The 11,013-nt window shown below is 39.6% G+C and overlaps 1 protein-coding gene across 4 annotated transcripts in view; it reads right to left on the bottom strand.

The window, feature by feature from the left end:
• Positions 1-5,582: 5,582 nt before the first annotated feature.
• Slf2 (SMC5-SMC6 complex localization factor 2) overlaps positions 5,583-11,013 on the bottom strand; it is a 47,985-nt gene continuing 42,554 nt past the window's right edge. For all 4 annotated transcript variants that reach the window (XM_048807169.1, XM_015494668.2, XM_015494669.2 and 1 more), the window contains one exon: positions 5,583-8,972. In XM_048807169.1, the coding sequence (XP_048663126.1) occupies positions 8,937-8,972 (36 nt within the window). In that variant the 3' untranslated portion in view covers positions 5,583-8,936. The remainder of the gene's footprint in view (positions 8,973-11,013) is intronic.

The following is an 11,013-nucleotide window of genomic DNA, read 5'->3' as shown; positions in this document are numbered from 1 at the left end:
AAGGCTCACAAACAACCTTAGGGCATCTGGCGTCCCAGCTCTTCTAGGCCAAGCGACCTGGGTACCGCCCCCTACTGGGGGGTCTTGCCCAACCCGTTCGCCCTCCACAGGTTTGGCGCCCGCCCTCCCATTCCCTTTAACCCTAGGATCTCTCCCATTTGTCTACTGCAGGTGACCAGGAAATTTTGTCCTTTGAGGTTTTCCCTCTCCGAGAGCCCTCTGGTCTGTTTCTAACTTCGACCTCACTTCTTGGGTTCTGTCCCACCCCGCCGCGTGTCCCGGCTCTCAGTTTAGGGTACAATAACAGGGTGGGTGTGGGGTGGGGGTTGGGGCTACAGTAGGTGGGGACCAGGCATCCGGGCAGCTCTGAACAAAAGGGCCTCCCTCTGCCTGACTGTTCAGCTTGAGGTCTGAGTAGGTGGAGGGGATGAAGTGACAGTTTGAACTGAAGTGCTCCCAGAAAAATGCCCTTTTCTGAATAAATAAATCACAACCTTTTTTGGGGGGTGGGGCGAGTACCTGGGATTGAAATCAGGGGCACTTAACCACTGAACCACATTCCCAGTACTAGGGCCTAGCTAAATTGCTAAGGCTGGCTTTGATCTTACTGCCTCAACCTCCTGAGTCGCTGGGATTACAGGCATGTGAAGTCACAATCTTTTGCACTGACTCACTCACCAAATCTTAGCCCTAACTCAGTTTCCCCTCAGAGACTGGGTCACTCAGACACCTGCCTTCCCCTCTAGCTTCTCTTGAACATTATTCTAAGTTTCCAGTGCATGTTCCCAAGCAAATATCCTTTCCTTGCCAGGTTTAATCCCTTTCCAGCAGCAATTCAGAAAACCCCCTTGGAATCAATTCCTCAACTCCTTTAACTAGGATGTTTTTCTGCAAACATAGGCCCTGCCTCCTTTCTATTGCCTCAATAAAACCTGAGCTCTGGACATGACCCAGACCAATCCCCTCCCCCACTAAAATCCATGACAACATTGATCTAGGCCCAAGAGAAGGATCAAGTAAAGGGCCACAGTAATGGACTCTTGCATGTGTCCAGGAGTTTGAACAGGATCGAGGCTGCATATTTAACTGAAGGGACCCTGAGAAAGACACTTCATCCTTCTTTCTGGAATCCTTAAAGCTCAGAGTTTGGTACTTAATCCTATAAAATCTCACTGCTTGGAGTGCAGTGTGACTGCAGACTGCTAGACAGCAGGACTCATATCACACTTCCACCCCCACCCCTTAAACTTGTCTACCAGCACTATGAAAACAGGGTGTGTGTGTGTGGTGGGGGGTGGCTTGGAGAAACACTCATATTAAAAAATGCACACACACTTTATAGGGTGCCCAGCTAAATTTTTTTTTTTTTTGGTAGTACTGAAGATTGAACCCAGGGGCATTCTACCACTGAGCTGCAACCCCAGACCTTTTTATATTTAAGGAGGTCTCACTAAATGGCCAAGGCTGGACTTGAATTTGCAAATCTCTTACTTCAGCCTCTGTAGTAGCTGGGATTACAGGCGTGCACCACTGCTCTTGGCTCATTTCTTTCATTGTACCCTCATCTCATCCTGAGGAATTAGTAGTCCCATTTTATAGATGGGAAACAGGCTCTAAGAAGTTAAGGAACTGGCATTGGAATTCATTCGGCTTATAGAAAGTTCTCAATGAAGACTGGAAAAGTCCAAGAAAGGGTATGCATAGGAAGCCTGGGAATAATTATCACTAGGCAAAGGCAAAAATGTACAAATTGGTGCAGACTGTTTGGGGAGAGTAGGGAGAAGGGAAGGGGCATGCAAGAGGCCAGTGAGTTTGATTTGATGAAACAGGAAGGTATCTAGAGGGAAATAGAAGGGAAAAGTCAGATCCCAGCTTGGAAAAGACCACAGAACATCCTGAAAGAGCTGATGGAGCAAGTGAGGAAGTCGGTAAGACACGGTTAAGAAAGATAAATCTATAGTCCTTATGGGGAACTGGTTTGGAGGGAACAATGGGGTGGGACAGGAAGACTGCCCGCCACAAAGTACTTGGCAGGAGAGAAAGTAAACTCAGGGGCTAAGGGGATTGGTAGCATGGCTCCCAAGTTCTCAGATTCAGTGCTAACTTCATATACCTCAGGAGTGGCAAATAGGCCAAATGGTAGGTTCTGAGTCTCAGCTTCACTGAAGCAAGCTGTTCTCTCTTCTCAGGTGTTCCTAATGCAGACTCAAAACTTTACATTTTTTCTTGTTTTTGCTTTTTGCATGCTACTGGGGATTAAACCCAGAGAGAGGTGTTTTACCATTTAACTATACCCCCAGATCTTTTTATTTATTTATTTAGTGGTGCCGGGGATTAGAACCCAGGGCCTTGTGCATACAAGGCAAGCACTCTACCAGCTGAGCTATATATATATATATATCCCCAGCCCCTTAGATCTTTTAATTTTGATACAGGTCTTCTTGCTAAGTAGCTCAGATTGGTCTCGAACTTGAGATCCTTTTGCTCCAGGCTCCCAACTAGCTGAAATTACAGGCAGGCACCACTGTACCTGGCTAAGATACTTTTTGGTGGGTGTGTGTGTGGGGGGGAGGTGGGGGTGGTAGTCGTGTGTGGTTCCTGATGTTTGAACCTAGAGTGCTTTACCACTGAGCTATACCCCGGCCCTATTTATTTAAAAAATTTGGAGATAGTCTCACTATGTTGTGAAGACTGGCCTCAAATTTATAATCCTGCCTCAGCCTGTGTAGTTGCTGGGATTATAGGCACATGCCACCATATCTGGCTAACCTCCCACATTTCTAAAATGAGCAAAATGTGATTTTAGTGTCTTACTTTCAGTATGGCACTTGGTAAACTGTCATTGGGCAGTTAATTTTAGTTCTTTTTGTTGTTGGTACTAGGGATTGATCCCAGGGGCACTTTACCACTGAGCTACATTCCCAGTCCTTTTTTAACATTTTAGACAGCCTCCCAAATTGCTGGGATTGCAGGTGTGTGTCACCATATATGGCTACTTCAATACATTTGAAAATGTGGATTCAGACTATAATCCATTTCTTTTTTTCCAACTTAAAACTGTGAACCTAATCAAAGTATCAGATCTGAAGGCAGTTAATGGTGCTTTCTATAGGAAGTATCTTTTGACTTGATTCTTCCATGCAAATCAAGGTGATAAAATATGACTGAGGGAAATATTGACAGTATAAAAAACTTGAAATCAAACTTTCAAGAAATGAATCCTAACCCAGCCTTAACTCTGTGCCCTGGGACACAAGGCACATTATTCTATTACTCATCCTTGAAATCACCACTCTTGCTACTTGATAGGGTGGCTGTGAGAAGATCCCATTTGGAAACCCTGAAGTACTTTACACATACACAATACAAATATGAATTTTGTTTTTGCTAGGCTACTTTTCACTACTCTGCTGAAAGAAAGTGGCTGATAAGAGTGCTCCTTGTCTTCACCAGATTCTCAGCCACCTGCACACCAGGATTGGTTTGGGTCCAGGCTCAGTTACTCACTGTAGCGGGGATCCTAGGTGAAGGGGGTGGGTATGAACTCCTGAAACTTGAGGCTCCCTGAGGCAGAGAACTCTGGCCTAGTCAGGTTGTCCTGCTTCCTGTTCACTGTGGCAGCATTTCTGTTCCTGCTTTGCCATCTCCATCTCTGGTCTGCCCAGCATTTTCCCTTTAGGAGGTGTGATCTTTATTTTGGCCATATATACAGCTGAGGTGTTTCTTCAGCAGGGACTGTCACCAGTTCAACAATGCTGTAGTCTCACTGTTCTGTGCCTCAGAAGCCTGTTTTGCCTGCTAAGTTTTCCTCCAAGCCAGTCTTCTTGGAGTCAGACCCAAAGCTGGGCATTCTGGTTTGCCCTCTCTTGACTCCAGCCTAGGGAATGGTTAGCAAGGAAAAGGGAGTATCAGGACATGTCCATGAATGCTGGAAAACCACCACCCACCACCTCTTTCTCAGCTACTTGGCATAAGGAAAGTCAGAAACTTTATTTTTTGGTACTGGTGATTGAACCTGGGGGTGCTTTTTTAAAAAATTACTTATTAATTTACTTAGCAGTACTTCAGATTGAACCCAGGGATGCTCTAACCATTAAGCAACACCCCCAGCTTTTTATTTTTTGAGTCAAGGTCTTGTAAATTGCTTAGAGCCTTGCAAAATTGCTAAAGCTGGCTTTGAATTTGTGATCCTCCTGCCTCAGCCTCCCAAGTTGCTGGGATTACAGGTGTGTGCCACCATACCTGGCTCTGGGTGTGCTTTATACTACATTCTTAGCCCTTAAAAAACAACTTTTTTTTCCTTGACAAAATGTCTTGCTAACTTGCCCAGGCAAGCCTCAAACTTGTGATCCTCCTGCCTCAGCCTCCCGAGTGGCTAGGATTACAAGTATACACCATGACACATGGCTTTATTATTAAATTTTTACCAGCAGACAGGGCTAGACAGAGAACCATCTGGAGCTCCCTGAAGTTAAAGGAACAGAGCATACAACTATACTTTCTGGGGATAAAATTCAATCATCAGCACACTCCAGGATATCTGCTTAGGAGCAATTTTAATTGTCATCTGAGAAGAGTCTCTTAAGCAAAACAGTAAGAAGAGATAGGAATGATTGAGTTCTTCCCATATGCCAGGCACTGTACTGAGCACTTTTCATGCGTTAACTCACTTAATCCTTATAAACTCTGAAGTAGACACCAATGTTATTCCTCCTACTAGATGAATAAATAGAACTTGCCCAATATCAAATGGCTAGTATGGTGAGATTGGGATCTAGGGCTAAGCCTAGGGGCAAGGTCAAGGCCCTTCTCTTATATCAAATAAGGCTGTGCTGTCTGCCATTAAGTACTCATAGGAGTGTTTTTACTTCTGCCTGGTTGTCAACCCCTATCCCTCTACCCCACTGTCAAAAGAAAAATGCAGCATCCTCCAATTCATCTATCAGAAAGGATAATGAAAATACTGGCATTGTTCTGGAACTTGAGGTCTCCTGAGAACAATGCCTAGGCCTTCTGAGTTTGTTAGAATAGCTTCTCCTATAAGGGGTATTAACCTATGTCTCCCCACAGTTGGCATACCCAGAGCCTTATCTACCTGGTTGGTCAAACGTGATCCTGAGCCCTGCCTCTGCACTGTAGGGTGTCCCCCTTTTTGGTCCTGCGCTATACAAAATGGCATCTAGGTCAAGGGAATTTTTTTCTAGCCCTCTTTGCCCAATAGCTTAAAGTATTTTAACCTAGATACCAGCAGGTAAGATTCCTAAGAGCTATCTGTGTTGTTTGTTACTAAATTCTTACTGGCTCCTAAAAAGTGTCTAACATATAGTAGGTTCTCAATAGTTGTTAAATGAACACAGCAAATGAGGTTAAAAATGAGATTACTGAATTCTTTACTGTAAAATATACAGAAAGTTATTAACTGGTTATATAAAAGCTTTTGTGTTTTCCAGAAACAGGAGCTAATGAGCTAGAAAACTGGAGAAACCAAAGAGAAAGGAATAAGTTTAAAAACCAGGGGATGAGCAAGGGAATCAACAGGGAATTCCAGATACCAACCCCAAACAAATATTACCAAACACATGTTCAAACTGAGAAAAAGCAGTTTTAATAACACACACATACATTCATAGGACTTTAAACAAGATGTAGTATAAAATCTTAAAAAGAAAAAAAATGAACGAAAAAAGGGAAATCTGCATTTACTACCTAAGAACTGGTGGACTCACTGGCTGACACGACTCTTAAGAAAACAAATGCACAGATAATGAGGTGCACCAACACTGCTGATGAGTGAGAAATAACCACCAAGATCATGCTTAACTGCTCTACATGGCCAGCCACCTGTACCTATTCTTGCCCCCTCAGAGACAAACCAGAAGAGTCAACTTCTAATTCTCCAACTCAAGTCACTTGTTAATGGGTCACTTCTCAAAAATTTTATTATTTCTTTAATTTAAAAATTATTCTTAAAGACCCTACACATTATTAGTGGCCAGTCCTCACCAACTATAATCTGTTTTAATAAAAATAAAAATGCAAATGCTCCAACTAAGTCTGGATGATAACATGCCATTACCTATCTTTTACATCTGGGGAGATTTTGTGAAGTAAAAAGCAAGCTACTACTTGCATTTCAAAACGAAAACAAAGCGCCAACCTTCCAAAGGTGACAAAGGCACCACTGCCATCAGGAGACAGACAGCAAAAGTACAAATGCTGTTACTTTACTGCTACGTAGATGTGTTTTCTGCATGAGCCTCTTCACTTAACTAACAGAACTATATTTTCAGCTAACAAGAAAAGCAGGTTAGAAAAGGCAAATGGTTACACACAAAAGCATAAACACAAGTATCTTAATTTTCAGCTTGCAATAAGGGTAATAAGTTTGACATATATATATATCCAGATAATTAAACAAGGTGAATTTTGGCACAGTAATATTGCCAAACACACCACCACTCAGTGCAAGCTTTGTTTGCCAAGTCCCAAAAGCAGCCTGACATTCTCTGTGCAATGAACATTTTCTCCCTCTCTAACATCCCATTCACTGGGCAACAAGAGGAGGGAGACAAAGCATGGGGACTCAAGAGGGTGAAGGAAAATACTTTATTTGGGAGAAAAACCATGGGCTACTTGTGCTAAAACAGAATCACAAAATTTCTGAGAACCCAAATGCAAATGCTGACTGGACTATAACCTGGAGACTGAAGATGTCTACCAGAGTCATAAATAAAAGGGCCTAAACTGATGTCTGGCCATTTATTTTAAAGGGACAGATGAAATAGTTTTCTTTTAATGGAGAAAGACAATTAAAAATAGAGATTTTTCTTATTGGAACTGCTAAATAAAAATGTATCAAAGTGGTTTTAAATTTGATGGGCAGTTATCTGTTGAAACTGCAATACAAAAGGGTCACTTAAAAAAAAACCTGAATAACCCACTTGTCCCCCACCCCGTCAATGTACACGATTAGAAAATATTTACACACTATAATTACAAGCAATATAAGCAGTATTTTATACTTTGAGATTTTGTACACTTTACACAATGCAAAATGAGAAAAATATGAACACTTATAAAATTACACACAAATAATGTATCTACAAAATATTAAATTACAGAGTGAAAGCCCCCATTGTTGGGCAGATAGATGCCAGAGTTTCATCAAGCTTCTTTCAAATATAACTCTTTGTATCTATCTCTTTAACGTTCAGTTAATAAGTGGCATTTTGTAACAATACCTTTGAGAGGTAGTATCAAGATAATAATATTCTTACCAGTAAACTCAACACAGAATAAAACATGTTGGTCTGATTCTTGGAGCCTCATTCAGCCTGGGTTCTTAGGAACTGGATTTATTTAGTCCTGTCTATAAAAATCTCTAACTGCCCAATGCTTGACATGAGCTCAAAAGTTACTGATGCTATTTGAAATGAAATTGAAATGATAAATTTAAGATAATTTTTTTTTCTTTACTCCTAAGCCTCAGTTTAGAGGTAGAAAGTTAGTTCTTAATTAAAACTTAATTTCTCCTCTCTCAAACCATAAACATCAAGTCCAGTTCCCTTCACTTCCATCATCTTTTCCCCTACAACTAAAGACATGAGAGTGCTCAGGAGAGAGCAAGTCACCCAAGCCAAAGTTGAAAGAACAACAACAACAAAAAAAAATAGTATTCTCTTTCAGGAACAAACCCTACTAAAAGAGACATTCAGTCAACAAAAGAATTTTTGAGTTGGCTAGTAAGAACCGGTTACTATCCAATGGCTTTAAAGGGCCCTTGGGCTAAAACCAGCATTGTACGCTTCTACTAACCCTCCACCATTTAAAACCAAAGGATGGCTGTCCAGTGTTTAAGAATTTAGAGCAGCTGTGATTTTCAAGTGCAACAATTTCAAAATACAAGCACACGAGCACACACATGCATGAGTGTGTGTGTATGTACACACACACACATACACACACACACACAGTATCCCAAAGAATAAACACCATCCAGGTCTCTGCCAAAGTAATATACTCATGGAAACAAGGTTTTTGGAAACTTTTCCAGATATTTAAGTTTTTATAATAGAGACTTCAGTAATATGGCTACCAAGGGCCAGACTTCTAAGGTTTAACCAGTATTAAAAAAAAAAAAAAAAANAGTGTGTGTGTGTGTGTGTATGTATATATATATATATATATATATATATATATATATATATATGCATTTAAAAGCAATTTAAAACAAGCTGCATTTGGCATTTTAAAAACAGAGTCACTACAGCTTAACCTCTTCCTCTTATAGGGATCTGATGACATATCAAACTTCTGATTAATTATTTAAATGTGTTTTAAAAAACCTAATAGATGTATAATCTTAATAGTGAAGGAAAATGCAGGGATTGAAACCTATTGCAGTTTATAGAAGTTTACAGAAAAGATCAATGTCTTTGTTACTAAACTCTGTTCTAAGCAATCCCTTTGCATACTAAAATAACAAAGAGGGAAAATTAAACCCAACTGGAATTTGGTCCTGGTTTCTATGTCCAACTCCTCAAGTTGGTCCAAACTCTTTTCTTCCATATTTCCCATGATTTATCCAAGTGCCACAAATACTCCCTACAAAAAGATATTGGCTTGTAATTTAACAGGAGGAATTAATAAGGGCAGGTTTAGATTATGAGGTGCTTCTATCCTTTCCCTCCTTTTGTAAGACTCTGCTCTTTTAAAAGGTCAGTTGCCTTAAAAACTAAGCAGATCACATTTCATATCTGCTTCAGAAATGGCAATTTTTTCATTACCAGCTTCATACTAGATATTCAAGTGGCACATTTGCTGTGTATTTTCTTAGCATTCTGTAGCACTGGAATCCATAGTGATTCTTTTTACTCTTCTTGGAAAGGCTCTTAATGAATTTCTCTTGGTTCATATTTTTGCTGCTATAACTTCTGTTAAGAATCTGGTACCCAGAAGTCATGAAGCTGCCCCTAGAAAAGGAAAGAAAAAAAAAAAAATGCAGAGGGAAAATTTAATCAAATTATGAATTAACCCTTATAAAAAACTACTAATCATCATGGGTTGTGATAAAAATCATGGGTTTTGATAATAAAAGTAATAAAATCTTTATATTATACATTTTTTCTAAAAATTTCAGATAATCAGGTTCAAATGCCACATTTTGTGATCTAACAATCAAAAGAAGTATAATGTAAACAGGATATTTTTTCTCACCATTGTACTCATGAAGGGTCATATTTTAGGAGATTATTATGTTAAACTGATTAATATAAGGTTTTGTTATTATTTTCTATTTTAATAACACATCAGCACAGATGGCCAGACTGAAAAAAGTCTACTGAGGGTTAGAAACTGAAAAAACAAAGCAGTATAAATTTGCCAGGCGTAGTGGTATACTCCTGTAAACCCAGCAGCTTGGGAGGCTGAGGCAGGAGAATTGCAAGTTCAAAGCCAGCCTTAGCAAAAGCGAAGCGCTAAGCAACTCAGTGAGACTGTGTCTCTAAAAAAAATACAAAATAGGGCTGGGGATGTGGCTCAGAGGTCAAGTACCCCTGAGTTTAATCCCCAGTAACTGCCCCCTCCCCCCAAAGCCCAAATAAAACAAAACAAAACAAAACAAAAAATACAAAGGTCTGGGAATGTGGCTCAGTGTTGAGCACCCCTGAGGTTCAATCCTTAGTACAAAAAAAAAAGTCAGATTTACTTCTGCTAGCAAATGAAGTGAACTATAAACAGTGTTTAGGCCCTGGCTACTCAGAGTATAGTCTCTGAACCAGCAGCATTAGTATCAATCTGAGAACTTACTGGAATTGTAGACTATCACAGGTCCCTAATGAATAGACTATCTCAGGTCCCTCAGACCTAATGAATCAGAATCTACATTTCACCAAGTTCCAAGTTGATTCCTATATTAAAACTTTAGAAGTTATCATTTTATTTATTTTTAAAAATTTTTATTATGATTTCTTTGTTGACTCATAAGTTATTTTTTTAAACATTTTATTTATTTATTTTTAAGTGGCGCTGAGGAGCAAACCCAGTGCCTCGGTGCGTGCTAGGCTAGTGCTCTACTGCTGAGCCCCAGCCCCAACCCTTAGAATTATCATTTTAGACAATCCTGTATTAGTTAGTTTATAAACAAAAAAGATGGCGAACTGTTGAGCAGATGTGAAGAAAAATGCCAAACTAGGCAAAAACCCTCTTTAAATGAGGCCAAAAGCATGAATGACAAAAGGAAAAAGAAAAAAAAAAAAAGATATAAACTGGATTCTACAAGTAAAAATGTTTGTGTTATAAATGATACTACCTAGACAATGAAGACAACAGAGGAAACAAAATACTTGTAAATTATATATCTAATAAAGAACTTCTATCCAGAACACATGGAGAATTCTTACTATTCAACAATAAAGATAAATAAACCATAAACCATTAAAAAACAGGCAGTGAGTGGCTGAGGCTGTAGCTCAGTGGCAGAGCACTTGCCTGGCAAGTGTGAGGCACTGGGTTGGATCCTCAGCACCACATAAAAAATAAACAAAATAATGGCACCCTGTCCAGCTATAACTGCAAAAAAAAAAAAAAAAAGGAAAGTGAGCCTGGCACAGTGGCACAGGCTGTAATCTCAGTGATTTTAAAAACTGAGGCAGGAAGATTGCAAGTTTGAGGCCAGCCTTAGCAACTTTGCAAGACCCTGTGTCAAAATTAAAAATAAAAAGAACTGGGAATGGAGTTTAGTGGTAAAGTACTCCAGGGTTCTATTCCTAAGTACCAAAGGAAAAAAAAAAAGGAGCAACAAATCTGAATAGACATTTCTCTAAGGAAGCTGTATACATGGCCAATAGGCATATTAAAAGATGCTCAACATCATTAGTTGTCAGGAAAATGCAATTAAAACCACAATATCTCACTTCCCACTCCTTGAATATATAGTTTTAATAAAAAAGACAGATAATAATTGGGAAGAATGTGGAGAAACTAGAATCTTTTTTTTTTTTTTTTTTTTTATTT

The sequence above is a fragment of the Marmota marmota genome, unplaced genomic scaffold, assembly GCF_001458135.2.
Source record: "Marmota marmota marmota unplaced genomic scaffold, marMar, whole genome shotgun sequence".
Taxonomy (NCBI): Eukaryota; Metazoa; Chordata; class Mammalia; order Rodentia; family Sciuridae; genus Marmota; species Marmota marmota.
The sequence above is the reverse complement of the archived record's forward strand: the minus strand, read 5'-3'. Positions and strand labels throughout refer to the sequence as shown.